General features: G+C 40.5%; 1 protein-coding gene and 1 pseudogene across 1 annotated transcript; one reads left to right on the top strand and one right to left on the bottom strand.

The window, feature by feature from the left end:
- Positions 1-253: 253 nt before the first annotated feature.
- LOC101136427 (heterogeneous nuclear ribonucleoprotein A1-like) lies at positions 254-22,191 on the top strand (annotated as a pseudogene).
- On the bottom strand, positions 11,115-12,183 carry LOC101131879 (olfactory receptor 52B6). Its single transcript, XM_031007687.3, has one exon. It carries the CDS (start codon positions 12,181-12,183, stop codon positions 11,176-11,178), a length of 1,008 nt encoding a protein of 335 aa, XP_030863547.3. The 3' UTR covers positions 11,115-11,175.
- Positions 22,192-22,437: the final 246 nt, after the last annotated feature.

Here is a 22,437-nt window from a genome sequence, read left to right as displayed (position 1 = left end):
CTAATTAATGCATTTTTTTGGTCCTTTCCTTCCTCTCTTTTTTCCATCCTTCTTGTTTTCCCTACTTTCCTCTCATTTTTTCTTCTTTTTTCTTTTCTTTTTCTTTTCTTTTCTTTTTTTTTTTTTGAGACAGTCTCACTCTGTTGCCCAGGCTGGCATGTAGTAGCACAATCTCAGCTCACTTCAGCCACAAACTCTCGGGCTCAAGCGATCTTCCCACTTCAGCCTCTCAAGTAGCTGAGACTAAGGGCACACACCACCGTGCCAGGTAAATTTTTGTGTATTTTGTAGAGACAGGATTTCATTATGTTGCCCAGGCTGGTCTCAAACTCCTGGACTCAAGCGATCCACCCACTTCGGTCTCCCAAAGTGCTGGGATTACAGGTGTGAGCCACCACGCCTGGCCCCATCTTTCCTTTGATATTTTATATTTTCTTCCTTCCTTCTTTTTAAAAATTTGTTTTCTTCTTTCTTTTCAGCAGACACATATTAAACTATATATGTCATATAGCATGGTATTTAAGATGGTGTTTAAGATGATGGACTCTGGAACCAGTTTTGCCAAGATTCAGATCCTAGCTCATTTACTTACCATCTGTATGATTTGGGGCAAGTTACTTAACCTCTCTTGGGCCTCAGTTTCCCTATCTGTAAAATACCTACTGCATAGAGTTATTGTGAAGACTAAATATGCAAGTATATGTGGAGTACTTAGGACAGTCCCTGAAACACAATAGATCATCAGTGAGTGATAGGTAGCATTATTAACTATAATGAAGTACCAAGCATTTGGCAGGGCTCTGGAGTAATACCAATGAATAAAACATGAATTTTGCTGTGCATATATTCACATTCTAGTCAATTTGAAGAAAATCAAGCTAGTCACTTAAATAGCTTTTTGTTTGTTTCTTTCCTATTATCTCATTTTCTCTAAATCCCCTTCCTAGATAATCCCATCCACTTTCCTAGCTGACAAAGTCCTAACATTAACTATAGATCAGACCTCTTTTGGGCTCCAGAGTCCATGTGAGTAACTAACTCAGAGGTAGAACAAAAACAAGATGTTATAACCTCAGCGGACTAATCTGGTTCAACTTTTAAGTGTCATAGTTGTGAGCTGTTTTTCGATTGCCATAGCCCCCTGGGCTAAAGGTCACATAGCCTGAACATGCCTAGATAAACCAAGCATGCAACCACAGGTGGAACCCAAATGCTCAGACTGAGGAGTAGGGACTGAATTAAGAAGGAACCTCACATGGCAGAATACAGGATCTAATCAGATGAGCCCTTGCATCACCCCATGGCAGGATCCAATCAGATCATGTCTCCCAGCATCACCTCATTGCAAGATCCAATCAGATCATACCTCATTAATTTTTTTTTTTTTGAGGCGGAGTTTTTGCCCTTTTTGCCCAGGCTGGAGTGCAATGGCACGATCATGGCTCACCGCAACCTCCGCCCCCCAGGTTCAAGCGATTCTCCTGCCTCAGCCTCCCGAGTAGCTGGGATTACAGGCATGTGCCAACACGCCCAGCTAATTTTGTATTTTTAGTAGAGACAGGGTTTCTCCATGTTGGTCAGGCTGGTCTCCAACTCCTGACCTCAGGTGATCTGCCTGCCTTGGCCTCCCAAAGTGCTAGGATTACAGGTGTGAGCCACCGCGCCCGGCTAACCATTTCTTCTGTCTCCTTGCCAGTCTACTTACAATAAAGCTTTGCTTTTCTCAAAAGGTGCCATGGTATTGGCTTGTATGTATGTCAAGAGGCAAGCCCATTGATTGCTCAGTAACAGTATATAATATTAGTGTTTATTTGCCCACCAATTTGTTTATTCTCCTTTATTACTTATCTTGATGAATGGTACAACTAGACTTTCTAGTTTCCTCAGAAACAATGAACTCCTAAATTCTTTCCTCTTCCTCATCCCAACATTCAATTTTTGTCCTTTTAATTTCTCCTTTTGAAGAAGTTTTATCCATTTGATTTATTTCTCTCCATCTTTACTGTTACTATCTTAGATGCAAGTGTGTCCGGAATTGGTGGGTTCTTGGTCTGACTTCAAGAATGAAGCCGCGGACCCTCGCGGTGAGTATTACAGTTCTTGAAGACTGCGTGTCCGGAGTTTGTTCCTTCTGATGTTCAGATGTGTTTGGAGTTTCTTCCTTCTGGTGGGTTCGTGGTCTCGCTAGCTCGGGAGTGAAGCTGCACACCTTCGCGGTGAGTGTTACAGCTCATAAAAGCAGTGTGGACCCAAAGAGTGAGCAGTAACAAAATTTATTGCAAAGAGCAAAAGAACAAAGCTTCCACAGGGTGGAAGGTGACCCCAGTGGGTTGCCACTGCTGGCTCAGGCAGCCTGCTTTTATTCTCTTATCTGGCCCCACCCACATCCTGCTGATTGGTAGAGCCCAATGGTCTGTTTTGACAGGGCGCTGATTGGTGCATTTACAATCCCTGAGCTAGATACAAAGCTTCTCCACGTCTCCATCAGATTAGTTAACAGAGTGTCCATACAAAGGTTCTCCAAGGCCCCACCAGAGCAGCTAGATACAGAATATCTATTGGTGCACTCACAAACCCTGAGCTAGACACAGGGTGCTGATTGGTGTGTTTACCTTGAGCTAGATACAGAGTGCCGATTGGTGTATTTACAATCCCTGAGCTAGACATAAAGGTTCTCCAAGTCCCCACCAGACTTAGGAGCCCAGCTGGCTTCACCCAGTGGATCCCGCACAGGGGCTGCAGGTGGAGTTGCCTGCCAGTCCTGCGCCATGCACCCGCACTCCTCAGCCCTTGGGTGGTCGATGGGACTGGGCGCCCTGGAGCAGGGGGTGGCACTCGTTGGGGAGGGTCCGACCGCACAGGAGCCCATGGAGGCGGGGGAAGGCTCGGGCATCGCGGGCTGCAGTCCCGAGGCCTGCCCCGCGGGAAGGCAGCTAAGGCCCGGCAAGAAATCGAGCGCAGTGCCGGTGGGCTGGCACTGCTGGGGGACCCAGTACACCCTCCGCAGCCGCTAGCCTGGGTGCTAAGCCCCTTGTTGCCCGGGCCGGCAGGGCAGGCCGCCTGCTCCCAGTGCGGGGCCCACCAAGCCCACGCCCACCGGAACTCCAGCTGGCCCGCAAGCGCCGCGCGCAGACCCGGTTCCCACTCGCGCCTCTCCCTCCACACCTCCCTGCAAGCTGAGGGAGCCGGCTCTGGCCTTGGCCAGCTCAGAAAGGGGCTCCCACAGTTCAGCGGTGGGCTGAAGGGCTCCTCAAGTGCCGCCAAAGTGGGAGCCCAGGCAGAGGAGGCACCGAGAGCGAGGGAGGGCTGTGAGACTGCCAGCACGCTGTCACCTCTCACGAGTAGACCATTCCTATAGTCCACTAATTTGTCTTTTTTGTTTTAGCCTGATTTCTGTTAAAAGATGTTTTTTTAAAAAAATGAGAGTTTATGGACATATAAAATGAACACATGCCGAAGATTTATTTAGTTAATTAAGGAGAGAATCAGCAAGATGGTGTAACCAACCCAAAGGAGAATTTAAAAACACACATAAATACAAGTGATCAGAAAAACTTGCAATGAATTTACAAAGAGATGAAAACAAGTCAACATCCACAATAGAATCATCAAATACATGTCTATTTGAGACAATTAATTTGCATTTCTATGGGCAAAATCACTTGCATGATTTTCAGCTCAATATAATTTCCATAATAAATTATATTACCCTCAAAGACAATATAAAGCTAAGAAAACTCAGAAGAGGACACTAGATGAGTAAGCATTTTTTTATTTTAAAATCTTTCATAATTTTTCCTCTAAGATTCCATCTACAGTGACTATTTGACCAGTTTAGAATACAAATAAATATGCTCCACTGTATTTATTATAACCTCTCAGCTTGGATTTTTGAGGAAAAGAAAAACTTCAATTGTCTGAGATAGGTATGATAAAAATGTGTGGCAGGGGGCCCTGGCTCACGTCTGTAAATCCAGCACTTTGGGAGGCTGAGGCGGGCGGATCATCTGAGGTCAGGAGTTCAAGACCAGCCTGGCCAACATGGTGAAACCCTGCCTCTACTAAAAATATAAAAAAATTAGCCAGGTGTGGTGACATGTGCCTGTAATCCCAGCTACATGGGAGGCTGAGGCAGGAGAATCACTTGAACCCAGGAGGCAGAGGTCGCAGTGGGATGAGATAGCACCACTGCACTCCAGCCTGGGCAACAAAGCGACACTCCATCTCGAAAAAGAAAAAAAAGAAAAAAATCTGTGGGCAGGTAGAAGGAGTTACCAAAAGCTAAAATGGAACATACACCCTAGGATTGTTTAATTCTAATCACAATTGATGTGAACATAGACATGTAAACAAGTGCTTTTTAAAAAGCTTCTCATTAATAAAATTAGTATAAAGAAAGAAAGAAGGTGACCATCTAGGTTGTGACACCTGAAACTCAAAAAAAAAAAAAAAAAAACCAAAAAGGTCTTCATATGGTCTTGTTTGGGGTTAAAGATTAAAATAATAAGGGGATTGAGGACCATAAGTTTTGAAAAACTTCAAGTGGCCAGGCGCAGTGGCTCACGCATGTAATCCCAGCACTTGGGAGGCTGAGGCAGGCAGATCACGAAGTCAGGAGATCAAGACCATCCTGGCTAACATGGTGAAACCCCATCTCTACTAAAAATACAAAAAATTAGCAGAGGGTGGTGTTGCGCGCCTGTAGTCCCAGCTACTTGGGAGGTTGAGGCAGGAGAATCGCTTGAACCTGGGAGGTGGAGGTTGCAGTGAGCTGAGATCACGCCATTGCACTCCAGCCTGGGTGACAGAGTGAGACTCTGTCTCAAAAAAAAAAAAAAAAAAAAAAAAAGAAGAAAAGGAAAACTGCAAGTGAGATGGGGAAGAAACTGTTCCACCTTTTTCTTCTTATTGCTCCTTCAATTAAAATTATTTTAGGCCAGTCGCGGAGGCTCATGCCTGTAATTTCAGCACTTTGGGAGGCCGAGGTGGGTGGATCACCTGAAGTCAGGAGTTCGAGACCAGCCTGGCCAACATGGTGAAACCTCATCTCTACTAAAAATACAAAAAATTAGCCAGGAGTGGTGGCCGGCGCCTGTAATCCCAGCTACTTGGGAGGCTGAGGCAGGAGAATTGCTTGAACCCTGGAGGTGGCGGTTGCAGTGAGCAAAGATGGTGCCATTGCACTCCAGCCTGGGAAGTAAGAGCAAAACTCCACCTAAACAAAAAGAAAAAAAAATATTTTAAAACATCTGTCCAGTTGAAATGGTAAAGCTGTTGAAGGGATTCTACTATGGTCTAAAAGTTTGTGCTGCACCCTTTCCCCACAAAATTTATACGTTTAAACCTCATCACCATTGCAATAGTATTATGAGGTGGAGCCTTTGGGAAGTGGCTGGGTCATGAGGCTAGAGCCCTCATGAACGGATTAGTGCCCTTATAAAAGAGACCCAAGAGAGACCTTCTCGTCCCTTTCTCCATGTGAAGACACAGCTAGAAGGCACCATCTATGAATCAGAAAGTGGGCCTTTACCAGATGCCGAATCTGCTGGCACCTTGTTTTGTACTCCCCAGCCTCCAGATATCTGAGCAGTAAATTTCTGTTGTTTATAAATTATCTAGTTTCTGATATTTTGTTATAACAGCCCAAATGGACTGAGATAGGTTTAGAATATGCTACTCCAAAATGTACCACTGTGGCATAAGAATTCTTTTAAGCTGAAGGTAATTGAGAAAAAGCAGACACAGGATGAGCTCTCTGCCCTCCTCCTAGCTGCCCAAAAGCTAAACACAAATTCCCCTTGTGATGGTGACCGCCTCCCCTTGACTCATACTTCTCCTTTTTTACCAGGAAGGGAATAACAACCTATCACCACAGACAATATGGCATTGAGAAAGAGCCTACACAAACCTTACTAATTAGCCCTTATCCTCCATTAGTTTCTACCACATTTTTGCTTTCCTACAGTTTGCTACCCTTAGAAGCCTGAAACTTTTTTTTGTCACTTTTTAAAAATCTATTGTTCTTTTGTTAAGATGTTATGTAAGCCAATGTTCTAACCACCCCTTTGAGTTAGTTATCAATAGGTTTCTCCCATGTTAATGCACATATTAATAAATGTGTTTGTTTTTCTCTTATTAATCTGTCTTTTGTCAGTCTAATTTTCAGGGCCCTAGCTGGAGAATCTAGGAGGGTAGAAAAAAGGTTTTTCTTGCACTATGCCTTCATTCATTTGAGCATTCTCAGGGATAACTGAGAATAACTCTCTAGGTAATGTTAGGGGAAGATTCAGACGGAGACTTGGGAGAGTGTTAGGAACTCAGTGAAAAGAAATGTCTCAAATTCCTTGATATTTTTTCCTATACATTTAGTTACACCCTCTAAGATAAATCTCCCTTATTTAATCTCTCACTCAGGGTCTCAGCCTTCAGTCTACAAGAGGAGGCCCTTTTGCGGTATCTCTTACATGAAACTGCTTCTTACATAAAAAATGACAGATTCTTCCTTTGATTCTAAACAAGTACACATTACCTTTGTGGAGATAGCATCAGGAAATTATATTTTTCAATTTTTATTTTATACTAACAGAATGTGTTAATTTTGTAATCAAACTATAATAACAAAAGAAGCTATAGAAGAAAATCTTGATCTTGAAATAAAGAGAAACATAATGAAACTAATTTTATAAGTATGGCGACTGGCAAACACAAAAATTAAAAATTTCTCTTGAAATTGCTTGTTGACTTATCTATTGAAAAGCAAATTGGAAAATATATTTTTGGTATATGCTTCTATATTTTGCATATATTCTGCTATATTTTTTATTTTGTAAAGGATTAATATAATTTATATATCAAATCTTAAAATCAGTTAGATCAAGAAAACTAGAGAAAAATGAAGAAAGATAATTCAAAGAAGATAACATGTAGATACGAATTATTAAAAGATAGTCTTTTTTTAAATTCCAAGTAAAAGAACAATGTGATAATATCACAAGTGATACTGTTCAATTGCTATGAATTTACCTAGCTAATATTTACAGACAATTTGGCAGCATCTATCAAAATTTTAAATATGCATGATCTATGATCTAGATGTTCCACTTTTTGGCATTCAGCTAGTGGAAATACAGTTCTACCAGAGGTGCACACAAATATACCTGCAATAAAGCATATTCTAGCTATTTTATATTAGTTAAAATTTTGATAGCAATAAAGTATCTATTAATATGCCAGTTATTTATTTCTTATATCTAGCTAATCTCATTAATAAACAAAACAAACCCTGAAGCAGGTATTATTAATCTTTTTTTACAGAGAAGGTAACTGAGGCTTAAAGAGGATAATTACCAAATTGCCCGGTGACAAACAGTTAGGTAGTATGTACTGAATATGGTGACTGCAGTCTAACCCGTCTGTGTGATTATAACGCCTTTTTGTAACTTGGTAAATGTTAACAAGTTTTTATACTTTAGTAAGCATAAGGGGGTGGATTTGAAACCTAGGAATTCAGACTGTATTTAGGTTGTTTCAAATATTTATGTGTTACAAAAATTTTGTCATAATCTTTAACCTTGTACACATCATTTTGTACATAAGGAGGCATATATGAAATGTAACTCCTATAAATGTGATTTCTGGATCAAATAATAAATTCATACACATTTTGTTAGATGTTTAAAAATTCTATTGTATGGTATATCCATAAGCAAAGTATGAGAGGCTCTGTTTTCTAACATTATGGCCAGCACGAGGTTAATCCTTTCAACTTTTACTAATCTGACAGGTAAGAAATGGTATCTTGGTGTAGTTTTTATTGTATTTTCTCTTATTCATAGTAAGCAAAGCATATTCTAATGATGTATCTGTTCTTTATGTTTATCAGGCTTTTGATCATTTTTTTCCTCTACATTTTGAGGAACTTGTAAGTATTAGGAAAAGCAAGCGTCTTATCTACAATATAACTTGAAAAGATTTCAGTTTGTCATTGACTTTTGTCTCTTTGCTTATGATGGGTTTTTTTTCCCCATGAAAGAAATGGAGGTATATGTCTTATTAGAAAATCATAGAGAAATTCCTGTGGAAGAGACATATAAACAGGGAAATGCAGGAAAGGTGGGAATGAGTCATGTAAAGATACAGGAAAAGGAAGTTTCAGGAAACAGGAATAACAAGCACGAAAGCCTGAAGAAGGAAATGAGCTTGGTGTATCTGTAAAACAGCAGTCAAGTTTATATGTCTTCAGTGGCATAGTTGATTTAAATAGTAGATTTACATGCTGCTATAAAGACACATGTACACGTATGTTTATTGCGGCACTATTCACAATAGCAAAGACTTGGAACCAACCCAAATGTCCATCAATGATAGACTGGATTAAGAAAATGTGGCACATATACACCATGGAATACTATGCAGCCATAAAAAAGGATGAGTTCATGTCCTTTGTAGGGACATGGATGAAGCTGGAAACCATCATTCTCAGCAAACTATCGCAGGGACAAAAAACCAAACACCGCATGTTCTCACTCATAGGTGGGAATTGAACAATGAGAACACTTGTATACAGGAAGGGGAACATCACACACCGGGGCCTGTAGTGTGGTGGGGGGAGTGGGGAGGGATAGCATTAGGAGATATAACTAATATAAATGACCAGTTAATGGGTGCAGCACACCAACATGGCTCATGTATACATATGTAACAAACCTGCATGTTGTGCACATGTACCCTAGAACTTAAAGTATGATAATAAAAAATAAATAAAAAATTTTAAAAAATAGTAGATTTAAAGAAATCTCTACAATTCTTTAAAGAATACATTTAATTTTGACATGTTAGAATTATATTTGATTGAATTTAGTTACTGTAAATATTAGATTAAAATATTTTTGTTTTATTCTTGTTTTCTTTTTCCTAATCCTCCTGGTAGAAACAAAGTTTGAGTATGATACACAATCTGGTTAGGTCTCAGAACAACCATTATGATGTTGGATGAGCCATTCATTAATAATAATTGAAACAATAATACAAATAAAGCTATCCTTTATAGAGCACTTATTTATATGCAAAGTGCTGTTATAAGATGGATATATATTTATTTCTCATTAAATCATTAAGAGAAAGTTACTATCATTATTTCCCTTTTAAAGATGAGAAAGTTGCTGGGTGCAAGAGCTCAGGTCTGTAATCCCAGCACTTCAGGAGGCTGAAGCAGGCGGATCACCTGAGGTCAGGAGTTCGAGACCAGCCTGGGCAACATGACAAAACCCCACTTCTACTAAAAATATGTAAATTAGCCAGGTGTGGTGGTGCATACATGTAGTACCAGCTGCTGGGGAGGCTGAAGCACAAGAATCGCTGGAACCTTTGAGGTGGAGGTTGCAGTGAGCTGACAGCAGGTCACTACACTCCAGCCTGGGCAACAAAGCAAGGCTCTGTCTCAAAAAAAAAAAAAAAAAAAAAAAAATAGAAAAAGAAAAAGAAAAAGAAAGTTGAGATACAGAGAAGTAAAGTAGTAACTTGCCCAGACTCACACAGTGAGTAAATGGAACAGTCATTTCCAACAAAGTCAATTTCAAAAAGATCTAGAACTCAAAACTTGATCACCACATCTTACAGTTTTCTTTTCCACATAATAAAGATGCTAATGACTCCTGTCTCTAATTTTTATTATCATTGTCTTGAGGATACAGAGAGCTACGTGGAAAGAAAAAGGTGGAAATGAACTGAACATTCATTGAATGCTTATTTGCAATAGATACTTAATGTTATATTATTCTCATCTTCTTCAAAGATGAGCAGAAAATTAAGTTCATGGATATTATGCAGACCCTCAAGCTTATTGACCAAGTAGTACATCTAACTTTTGAATCCATGTCTCCTGGCACCTAGCACAATACTCTCCTCTACGTGACATTAAGTCCCAGTATCTCCCAGGAGGAAGAACTCCTGCAAAGAAGAATGAGTCTAGAGCAGAAAAGTGATGTTAAATTTTTTTAAAGAAGAATTTTATACACATATACTCATATTACATATTTGCTATGAGAGGGTTCTCATGCTTTGGGGCAATATGATAAAAAGCCTTCAAAATAATCTTTTCTTTCTCAAGAAGTGTACACTCTAGACAGGGAGTTAAGACACAAAGATGAGATTTCTAATAAAATGAGAAGCAATATACTAATGATCCAACAAAATAGTGATTTAGATGAGAAGTGAGGCAGAAACTCAAATGATGGCTCTGTCACTGTGGGCTGAGTATAGGAGTGGGCGGGGTTGAGATGTGAACTGTTTTCAAGAATAGTTTGGTCTTGGGCTACAATTCAGGTTGAGTTGCTCTTCTCAATCTTAGAGAACATCAGCCTAGGCTAATTCCTGATGTTAGTAGTTATAATTGAGCAAGTTATTAAATAACATATAGATGTTTATATTTCTTTAACTATTTATTAAATAATATATCCATCCATAGGTATCAGATATGAGTAGGTATTTTTATTTCTAATTTTAATGATGAATATAACTTTTAAATACAAAGCATATTTGGATGGAAAAGAGTCCTATACAATTGTCTACATTTCAGGGAAAACTTTGTCCAGAACAGGCAATGGTTAGTTCAGAATTATTTGATAAAAGTTGATAAATGGATATGTCCACCTATTTATGCTGCTGCTGCGTTGGTATCTCTGAACATGGGTATATACATGTATGTGATTGTGAATTTGTGCAACTGGTAAGAAAAATATCATTCCATGAGACTATAAATTCTTAGACATGACAGTTCTCAGGGGTTCCCGTCATGAGAAAGATGTTGAACTGGCAAATGTCAAAATTATATACAAGTGATTAAGAACACATTAGGAAGCCAATGTAAGCAGTTAGAAAAAGGTTTCACTTAGAACGTAAACTTGGTTCTTACATTTCCCCTAACTAGCTAGTTTTTCTTGAGGTGATGGGAAATCAGATTGCATTTCAATAGTAAGAGTAAGAGAATGAGACAGATTTTACTAAAGATTTCCAATAAAAGAAATCAGAGGTGGGTTTGAATAGGTGACATATTTAAATAAATTGGGAGATCGATGAGAATAACACAGGGATAATTGGAAGATGTAGAGGTGAGAATGGGCTAAATACGGGACAATTGATAGGTATAGAAAAGGGTTGAGACTAAGTTGAAAGCATTTATTTAGATCCTTTGGCAAGATTTGAAAACATCTGCTTAGCCCCTTCCAGTATTTGCTTAGTCCTCACTCCATAAATAACGGGATTGAGCATAGGAGGAATGACAACGTAGAGGTTGGCCAGGAGAATATGGACATAGCATGGGATGTTTCTCCCACCAAACCTGTAGGCAAAGACAGAAAAAAGGGCAGGGACATAGAAGAGTAGGATGACACAGATATGGGATCCACAGTTACTCAGGGCCTTGGAGCGGGCATCTTGAGAAAGGAGGCGGAAGACTGCTTGGAGGATGTGGATGTAGGAAACAGTAATAAGCATGATGTCCAGGCCTGTGGAGAGAAGAGCAGCTGCCAACCCATACCAGACATTGATGGAGATATCAGAACAGGACAGATGGGCAATGCCCATGTGCTCACAAAATGCGTGTGCAATGATGTTGATCCGGCAATAGTGCAGGTGCTCAAGGAGAAAGATGGATGGAAACATAATGATGAAGCTGCGGCTCAGGGCGGCAGTGACGATCTTCCCAATGACCTTGCTTGTGAGGATTGTGACATATCGCAGGGGGGAGCAGATGGCCACATAGCAGTCAAAGGCCATGGCCAGCAGGACAGCAGAGTGAATGAAGAGGAAGTGAATGAAGAACATCTGAGTGAGGCAGCCATCAAAGGAAAAGTGGCTATAACCTAGCCACAAATTGGCCAGGGCCTTAGGCATGGTGGTGGTAGAGAGCAAGACATCAGTACTGGCCAGCATAGATAAGAATATGTACATGGGCTCATGCAGGATTGCCTGGGAGAGGATGACACAAATTAGGATGCCATTGCCTGCCAGGGCAGCGATGTACATGATGCAGAAGGGGATGGACAGCCAGATATGTAGTTGCTCCAGCCCAGGGATGCCAGTGAGGAAGCAACCTGCTATGCGAGTGTCAGAGTTGTTCACAGCAGCTATGCTGTTAGCAGAAAAAAGGGCCATGATTTTATGCAGCGCCCTCACCTGTGCCATAGGGAAAAAAGAGCTTCAGATTTTTGAATACATTAGTAGAGTGTCCATATGCACAAGGCCTGCATATACTTACAGGCCTGATGACAGTTATGGCCTCTGCACACAGGCATATCTCTACAGACAATCACACACAGGCTCTGCACACAGCCATATTCTCCGTAAATAATTACACATAGGCTCTGCACAGTTACAGGACCTGCCCACAGACAGGCTCAGTGTTCTTACTCAGAAGCTCTCCACACAGCTTTAAGAATTTCAGGAAACTAGGCCGGGCGCAGTGGCTCACGCCTGTAATCGCAGCACTTTGGGAGGCTGAGGCTGGTGGATCACGAGGTCAGGAGTTCAAGACCAGCCTGGTCAAGATGGTGAAACCCTGTCTCTACTGAAAATACAAAAAATCAGCCGGGTGTGGTAGCAGGCGCCTGTAATCCCAGCTACTCGGGAGGCCGAGGCAGGAGAATCACTTGAACTCGGAGGCTGGAGGTTGCAGTGAGCCGAGATCGCGCCACTGCACTCCAGCCTGGGCGACAGAGTGAGACTCCATCTCAAAAAAAAAAAAAAAAAAAAAAAAAAAAAAAAATTTCAGGAAACTAAAGGGCTCAAAAACATTGCCAGACTCAGCACAGTGCCATAGGTCCAGAAAAGAACAGGGATAGGTAGAACATCAAAACCAATCTGTACAATCTCTTTGGGCATGTGAACTGTAATGAGCTCTGCAAAAGCCCCAGGCCCTACAGAGAGGACTGCAGTCCTACAACAAGAGGACTAAACAACAATTTGCTTAGCAGATTATGTGAAAGAGTAGGGTTGGGGGTGGTGGGCACTGCCAACCCTACACCCATTTTTCCCTAGGCACAGATGCGCTAAGTATGAAGGCAATTAAGGTAGCTGTGGCATTTAGAAAGAACACCGGAGAGGGTGTGAAAAAACCTGGGTCAGGGGTCTGCCCTGTTAACTATTGGCTGCTTGATCTTGGACAAGTCACTGTCTTCTCTGAGTAACAATTTTCTTTCTTTCTTTTTTTTTTTTTTTTCTTGAGACGGAGTCTCACTCTGTCACCCAGGCTGGAGTGCAGTGGCGCAATCTCGGCTCACTGTAAGCTCCGCCTCTCGGATTCATGCCATTCTCCTGCCTCAGCCTCCCAAGGAGCTGGGACTACAGGCGCCCGCCACCATGCCTGGCTAATTTTTTTGTATTTTTAGTAGAGACGGGGTTTCACCGTGTTAGCCAGGATGGTCTTGTTCTCCTGACCTCGTGATCCGCCCGCCTGGGCCTCCCAAAGTGCTAGGATTACAGGCGTGAGCAATTTTCTAATTTTTAAAATGAGCATAATTGTTGTTTTGTTGGTATATTAAGCTAAATTTTCTCTGTGGAAGGCTTATTAAATTGCGTGTGACTTCCTGAGTCACCTCTGTGGCTGTGAAATGTGGCATTGTCATCCAGAGCAGAAAGGAAGGTGTAGAACAATGCTTCTGAAGCTTGGTCTCCACAGCACCATCAGGGAACTTGTAAATTCTTCGGCCCTACCACAAACCTACGGATGAGGAAACCTAGAGTTGGGATAACATTCCGTGTTTTAGCAAGCTCTCTAGGTGATTCTGATTCATGCTGAAGTTTGTGAGCCACTGATGTAAGAACTTTTTGAACTTTCTTCCCTATCTACTCTAGATGTCTATCACTTCCACCAGGATCATTACCTTTTAGTATCCATTGGTTTCTGCTGCATCTGTAAATTCTCAGACTTCAACTAAATCTAACTAGTGTTATCCTCAGCTTACATCGTCAGGATGTGAAAAAATGACACAATCACATAAGTAGTCTTTAGTACATATTAGGACACATGGTTCCTCCTCAGTCCTATTGAACTATTCTCACAATGAATATACGACTTTTTGTTTTTTGAGATGGAGTCTCACTCTGTCGCCCTGCCTAGAGTGCAATGCAGTGATCTCCGCTCACTGCAACCTCTGCCTCCTGGGTTCAAGTGATTCTCCTGTCTCAGCCTCCCAAATAACTGGGATTACAGGCGCCCACCACCATGCCCAGCTAATTTTTTTTTGTATTTTTAGTAGAGATGGGGTTTCATCATGTTGGCCAGGCTGGTCTTGAACTCCTGACCTCAAGTGATTCAGCTGCCTTGGCCTCCCAAAGTGCTGGGATTGGCCTCCCAAAGTGCTGGTGGCTCCCATATGTGAGCCACCACACCTGGCATATACAACTTTTATCACTGCCCAAATTCTGTTTTTCTCTGTCCACTGAATGTTTCTCTTTTGTAACTCACATTTCAGGACTATCAGGAACATATCCCTCATATTATTCCTTTCCTGTACATTTATTTATCTCTGCATCCATCCTCCCCTCATTTCCTCCAGTCCCAGAGAAAGAGGTGCCAGTATCTTTCCTATTTTCCAATGTTTCTTTTGTCATAGCTGGCACATATTTTACTTTACCTAAATATAAGAAAAGTTTCTTGAGTTATTTTTTGAGGTGCTGGGAAATGAACCTAGGGCCTCGTGTATGAATATTTAACATATTAGATTGTTTTTAAAACAACCTTATACACACACAAACATACATATGCATACTTACATGCATGCATTCATATGTGTACATATATACATATGCATGTATATACATGTATTTATGTGTATGAATGTATGTAGCTGTATCGTCAAGAGTAATTTCCCCATCTATTCTCTGAATTACCTTTCTTTCCTACCAATTCAGGGACTTTGTTTCATCAGTTATTCTCTGTCTTTATCTTGAGCTTCTCCTAATTTCCTGGATCTTTATTAAAGAATATTCAAATCTTTTTAACTTGAAGACAAGCAAAAAATTAACAACAGCTATAATAAAAACATTTTATTCTACTAAACTCTCTTTTAAATTACTGTTTTGTCTCTCTTCTTTCCTTTAAAAACCATTCTTCCATGAAAGACCACTTTTGACTTTGGTTTCTCTACCTTCCGCCAGTTCTTCTCTTGTACCCTGGTCTGATCCTGCTCTCATTAAAGTCATCTCTCTCCCTGCAGAATGGTTTACTGTTTGTGTTTCCTAATGGTCTGTAGCAATCCTCTTCTCACTCTTTCCTCTCTCTGACCAATCTTGTCTACTACCTTGGCTCCATTTAGCCTTCATGTGCTAATATCTCCCAAATCTACATTGCCATTTATGTTGCTTTCCAGGCTCTAGATCCACTTATCCAAAGCCCTCCCAACTGGTCTCCTAGTCTGCAGTTCTTCTAGTCTCTAAACCATTCCTCATAATTAAACAATGTTCCCAAAAGATAATTTTGCATATGCACTATCTTGATTAAGGATAATAACTGCCCGTTGCCTGAAAGATTCATGCAACTAACACACACACACTCTCTCTCTCTCTCTCTCCCCCTCCCTGCTTTCTCTTTTCTCTGCTCATACTGGAAAGCATGTATGCCCCTGAAGCTACTCTTTTTTTCCTGTGGTCTTTTATACATTCTGCTTCTTCTACTTCCATCCTCCTCTTTAACATAGCCAGTCTATATTTCTCATCCAGAAAGATTTTTCTCATCCCTCCAAATGGCTGGATCAGCAACTTTCTCTGTACTATCGCATTCCCCTGTAGCCATCTCTCTTTCTCCCTATCTGTACTTACTGCACTAAAATATTTTCAGTCCCAATATATTGTGAGCTCTCTGTGAGCCAGGACTGTGCCTCATTTGCTATCGACTGGGTTAGAATTTACACTTAATGAATGTTCAAAAGAAGGTGGAGGAGGTAAATTCCCACTTACTCAGCCATGTAAGTTTACACTGACAACAACGCACACCAGTACCACAAAAATCACAGGTTTCTTATCATAGATCTTCTGTTCTCATGTTCTCTTCATGTCTGTAGTTGGTGCCACCATTGTGCTCCTTCTTCCCACAGCAGCCATCACTCATCATGTTCATCCTCTGCTACATGTTTCCACCTTTGTTGGTGACATCAGCGCTTGCAAACATCTTTCTTCTCCAACTTGACTTCAGTTCTCCTCCTAAATAATGAAACTCCAAGGTAGCCTGTGTCCATCTGGTGTCTCCCTGTTCTCCATCCCAGTAATTTCTGTTTTCACTCCAATTCAGGCATCCGTTAAAGTCTTCACACCTCAAAACTGAGCAACTCCACTTTAAGTGTCCATCTGGCAGCTCTTTGTAAAAAAAACCTTCCACTCCATATATACTTAACCCCCTTGTCCACGAGTTCCTCCTTCAGATATCTTTGGAACCTCCTATCTTTTCTAATATATCTTTTCCAATTAAACATCTCTTGGCCACCATGGAAATTTACATGTTTTAGAGTAGAATCAGGTCAGAGATAGACTATTCAAAGTTAAATACAAAATTAAATACATTAACTACAAGAATGGAAGCAGATTTTATTTACTTTCACTTGGCTTTAGGCTTCAACTCTGCAAGCCTGAGTTCCTTGGTTAGAAACTTGAATAATACTGACCGCATTTAATTCCCTCAGTCACTAACAATTCCTTATCCTGGCTTGTATTCCTAGTTTTCATTCTTAGGCAGTATACTTTGTTTGATAAATTCATATATACGATCTATTACAAATCTAGGCAGTTTCTATTAGAACTTTTTTTGTCATCTGTTGACTTATCCCTTATTGGGTTCCCAAAATATGAATGTTAGTTCCAAACCTTCTCTTCCTTCCTCTCCTCTAAGACCCAATACAGCAGATGGGCTCATCTCTGCAATGACGGAGAAATCTAGACCATCAAGCAAACATTCCTTTATCTTCTTTTCTCTGTACTCTGGCAATCCTCCTTCATCCTCTAATTCTCTTTCATTTTTTTTTTAATGGGAGAAATTATCCCTTCTGCTATTTTAGTAAATTTCTACCACCTGTTTTTGAATCCTTTACCTGATGACTCTGTCCAGGAACTTGACCCATTTATCCCTTATGCATGATCTCCCATATGCTGTAGTTTTCTTTCCACTGTTCCTCAATGTCTCAGGACATAATCTATCTGTAATTTATGATTCTTGCATCCTCCTTGAGAGCAAAGGATTATTTACTCATCCAGTCTCTCCAACCTTACCTAGAAAGTGTCCCTCCAAACTGCCCTTCTTCCACTCCACCCCTCAGGAAAACACAATTCATTCCAGCTACCCATTATTCTCTCCGCCCCTCTTTGAACATTGCCCATTTCTCATCCTATTCCTCCATATTAATACTTCCTCTTCATCCTAAAAATATCTGACCCAGACTTACCTCCCTGATGTCACCTGCTCAGATTCATGGCTTCTCAATTCCACAATTCCTACACAGCACAGTCTTCCTTAATATATAGAATCGAATCTCAGGTCTTGCCTCATACAGTGTTTATTCCCTCCTCTCCTCTGGGAGCAGGGATTCTCCTGCCTCTGTGTATCTTTCCCTTTCTCAGCTCCAATTCCCTCCCCCGCCATCAGGGCTGATTTCCCCCTCCCATTCAACACAAGGACCTAAGGCACATGGTATATGCTTTGGCATAGAGCCAGATAGAAGAGATTATTGATAGACACTCTTAATATCTGAAGAAGGGAAGGGCTCAGCAACAACTCAGAGGCTCTTGGCCTGACAGTGTTCATTAAATTTGTTTTTGCATTTCCTGTTCCAACACTAGTTCTTTTCCATGTCTTCAGTTCCACCTTTGTTTCTCTCTTCCTAGTGTCCTTCGTAAAGTCTTTTTCTCTTGGGGTTTTTAAATTTATCACCTTCTTTGTGTCTGTCTGAAAACCCATGTTTCTTTTTTACCTTAGAGCTTTTAATTTACCCCTCCACTGCCCCTAAACATCTATTACATTCATATATTATTCTAAAGGGAGGGAGGTACAGGGATTATTACCCCTGTCTTGCTCACTGAAACATTTGACAATTCTTGATTGATCCCTTCATTGGGTCAGCATTTGAGTTCAATAGTTGAAGAAATCATGTCTCCTTACCATGAACAGTTACCATTAATCACAATACAGCGGTGAGTGCAACTTGCTGTGAGTCCAGAATCCAGATAAATAATTCATCTGGTATAGCTAGGGGAGGCTTCGAAGAGTGTCAAATTGTAGTTAGTACTAGAGAGAGAGAGAGTATGTAAGGTTATTGTGAGTGCTTAATTGAAACAATGAATATGAAAGGACTTCAAAGATGAAATAAATGACAATGGCAATGCTTTCAAGAATATAGATTAAGGGGTAAGAAGAAAATAATAACATTAGAACCAGGGCAGAAATAGTAAAGACTAGTATTCAGGGTACAATAAATTGTATCAATCTGTCTCAGAAACTTTCAAAATTAAGATGACTCATTTTTCTGGGCCAGGCTTAACTTAGTTTTTCTTTCTTTTTTTAATAAATAATTCACTCACCATAAAATTTACTTTTTTAAAGTGTAAAATTCAGTGGCTTCTGGTTTATTCACTAGGTTTTTCAACTATTACTACTAATTCCAGATCATTTTTTATACCCCAAAGAGAATCTCCCTGCTTATTAGCAGTCACACCACATACTTCCCTCCCCATTGGCCTCTGGAAACCACTAATCCATTATCTGTCTCTATAGATTTTCCTATTCTGGACGTTTCATATAAATCAAATCACACAATTGTGATCTTTCAATGTGGTTTCTTTAACTCAGCAACCTGTTTTCAATGTTCACCTATTTTGTAGCGTGTGTCAGTACTTCATTCCTTTGTATGGCCAAATATCTGATTGCATGGATATAATGCATTTTATTGATCCACCCTTGGATTGGTGAACATTTGGTTTATTTTCATTTGGGGGGTACTGTTATAAATTGTGATGCCATAAAACATTTGTGTGCCAGTTTCTGTGTGGATATGTTTTTATGTCTCCTGGGTATATATCTAGAAGTGGAATTGCTGAATTATATGTTAACTCGAATTGAGTTTAATTGTTTGAGGAATGCTAGACTGTTTTTAAAAGTGGCTATACCATTTTACCTTCCCACCAACACTGTATGAGGATTATAATTTCTCCACATCCTCACCAACACCTGCTGTTACCTGAAACTTTAAATCTAGATCTCTTAGTAAGTGTGAGGTGATATCTCATTGTGGTTTTGATTTGCATTTCTTTGATCATCTGTTTATGGGTTCACTTGTCATTTCCATACCTGCTTTGAGAAATATCTATGCAAATTTTTTGCTTATTTTGGATATTTGCCTTTTTATTATTGAATTTTAAAGATGGCAAAGATTGCTTATTAATTCTAGATATAAGATCCTTATCAAATATATGATTTGCAATTTTTTTTTCATTCTGTCATTTTTTTTCACTTTCTTAGTGGTGTCCCTTGAAGAACAATTTATTTTTTAATTTTGATGAAGTACAATTTATATTTTCTTTTGTTGCTCATGCTTTTGGTGTCATATCTAAGAATACTTTGCCAAATCCAAGGTCATGATGGTCTCCCATTATGTTTTCTTGTAAGAGTTTTATAATTTTTGCTCTTTGTTTTGTGTATTGACTGAGTGTTATATATTGATCTGCAACATTGTTGGACTCATTTATTAGTTCTAATAGTATTTTTTAAGTGTATCATTTAGCACTTTCTTTTTTTTTTTCTTTTTGAGACGGAGTCTCGCGCTGTCGCCCAGGCTGGAGTGCAGTGGCGCGATCTCGGCTCACTGCAAGCTCTGCCTCCTGGGTTCACTCCATTCTCCTGCCTCAGCCTCCCTAGTAGCTGGGACTACAGGCGCCCGCCACCATGCCTGGCTAATTTTGTATTTTTAGTAGAGATGGGGTTTCTCCATGTTGGTCAGGCTGGTCTCAATCTGCTGACATCGTGATCCACCCAACTCGGCCTCCCAAAGTGCTGGGATTACAGGCGTGAGCCACCGCACCTGGCCAGCACTTTCTATATATAAGATCAGGCCATCTGTGAGTAGAGATAATCTTATTTACTATTTTCAATTCTTGGTGTCTTTTATTTTCTTTTATTTGAGCTGTGAATTTTTCATAGATGACCTTTACCAGGTTATGAGAGTTTTATTCTATACTAATTTGTTGAGTGTCTTCTTTTGAAGATTATCTTCTATTTGAAGGATAATTTTGCCAGATACGGAGTTCTTAGCTGGCAATTTATTTTCTTTCAGCATTTTAAATATGTCATCCCCCTGCCTGCTCACCTTCAGGGTTTCTCATGCGCTATCAGCATTAATCTTATTCAGGATCCCTTGCACATAATGAGTCACTTCTCTCTTTCCTCTCTCTTTTTAAAATAAGGTGCTGCTGTTTTACTAAGAGGTATATGAATAATGGAAATGCCTCCTGTAATCCTAGCACTTTGGGAGGCCGAGGTGGGCGGATCACCTGAGGTTGGGAGTTCGAGACCAGCCTGACCAACATGGAGAAACCCCCTCTCTACTAAAAATACAAAATTAGCCGGGCGTGGTGGTCCATGCCTGTAATCCCAGCTACTTGGGAGGCTGAGGCAGGAGAATCGCTTGAACCCAGGAGGCGGAGGTTGAGGTGAGCCGAGATCATGCCATTGCACTGTAGCCTGGGCAACAAGAGTGAAACTCTGTCTAAAAAAAACAAAAAATTTAAAAAATAATAATAACGGAAAATGCCTTTCTGCCTGTGGATGCCGCTGAAGAAGCATCATTAAAGTCTCTCTTCTCCCTTCCCTCATGTCTAAGTCAGAGTCTCCTAAAGAGCCTGAACAGCTGAGGAAACTGTTCATTGGAGGGTTGAGCTTTGAAACAACCGATGAGAGGCTGAGGAAGGAGCCATTTTGAGCAATGGGAACACTCATGGATTGTGTGGTAATGAGAGACCCAAACACCAAGTGCTCCAGGGGCTTTGGGTTTGTCACATATGCCACTGTGGAGGAGGTGGATGCAGCCATGAATGCAAGGCCACACAAGGTGGATGGAAGAGTCGTGGAACCAAAGAGAGCTGTCTCAAGAGAAGATTCTCAAAGACCCACTTAACTGTGAAAAAGTTATTTGTTGGTGGCATTAAAGAAGACACTGAAGAACATCACCTAAGAGATTATTTTGACCAGTATGGAAAAATTGAAGTGATTGACTGAGGCATTGGCAAGAAAAGGGGCTTTGCCTTTGTAACCTTTGACAACCATGACTCTGTGGATAAGATTGTCATTCAGAAATACCACACTGTGAATGGCCGCAACTGTGAAGTTAGGAAAGCCCTGTGAAAGCAAGAGATGGCTAGTGCTTCAGCCAGCCAAAGAGGTCAAAGTGGTTCTGGAAACTTTGATGGTGGTATGGAGGTGGTTTCGGTGGGAATGACAACTTTGGTCATGGAGGAAACTTCAGTGATTGTGGTGGCTTTGGTGGCAGCCATGGTGGTGGTGGATATGGTGGCAGTGGGGATGGCTATAACGGATTTGGTAATGATGAAAGCAATTTTGGAGGTGGTGGAAGCTACAGTGATTTTGGCAATTACAACAATCAGTCTTCAAATTTCAGACCCATGAAGGGAGGAAACTTTGGAGGCAGAAGCTCTGGCCCCTATGGTGGTGGAGGCCAATATTTTGCCAAACCTCGAAACCAAAGTGGCTATGGTGGTTCTAGTAGTAGCAGTAGCTGTGGCAGTGGCAGAAGATTTTAATTAGGAAACAAAGCTTATCAGGAGAAGAGAGCAAGAGAAGTGACAGGGAAGCTACAGGTTGCGATAGATTTGTGAACTCAGCCAAGCACAGTGGTGGCAGGGCCTAGCTGCTACAAAGAAGACATGTTTTAGACAAATACTCATGTTTATGGGCAAAAAACTCGAGGACTGTATTTGTGACTAATTGTATAACAGGTTATTTTAGTTTCTGTTCTGTGGAAAGTGTAAAGCATTCCAACAAAGGGTTATAATGTAGATTTTTAACTTTTTTTGCACCTATGCTGTTGAATTCTAAATGTGATAGTCTGATTGTGACGCTGAATAAATATCTTTAAAAAAGACTGGAAATAACTAGAAATTATAAAATATAATAAAAATGATAATAAAATGGCTAAGAAATGTGTGGAAAAATTTTCAGCCTCACTAGAAATAGAATATACCCACCAAGCTAGCAAAGGTCAAAGAATTATGAGCCTATCGATTTTTTTTAAGTCTATACTTTTTATTTTTTACCAAAGAGGTGACACATTTTATTTAAATGCTTTACTTCTTTGAGATGGAAAGTGAATACTGCCATGCCAGAGTGCTTACTATGTGCCAGCTCTGGCACTAAGGCAATTAAGACAAATAATTTAGGAGGAATAG

Source organism: Gorilla gorilla, chromosome 9 (assembly GCF_029281585.2).
Source record: "Gorilla gorilla gorilla isolate KB3781 chromosome 9, NHGRI_mGorGor1-v2.1_pri, whole genome shotgun sequence".
In the NCBI taxonomy this organism is placed as follows: domain Eukaryota; kingdom Metazoa; phylum Chordata; class Mammalia; order Primates; family Hominidae; genus Gorilla; species Gorilla gorilla.
Note: the sequence above shows the minus strand (reverse complement) of the source record. Positions and strands in the feature narration are given on the sequence as shown.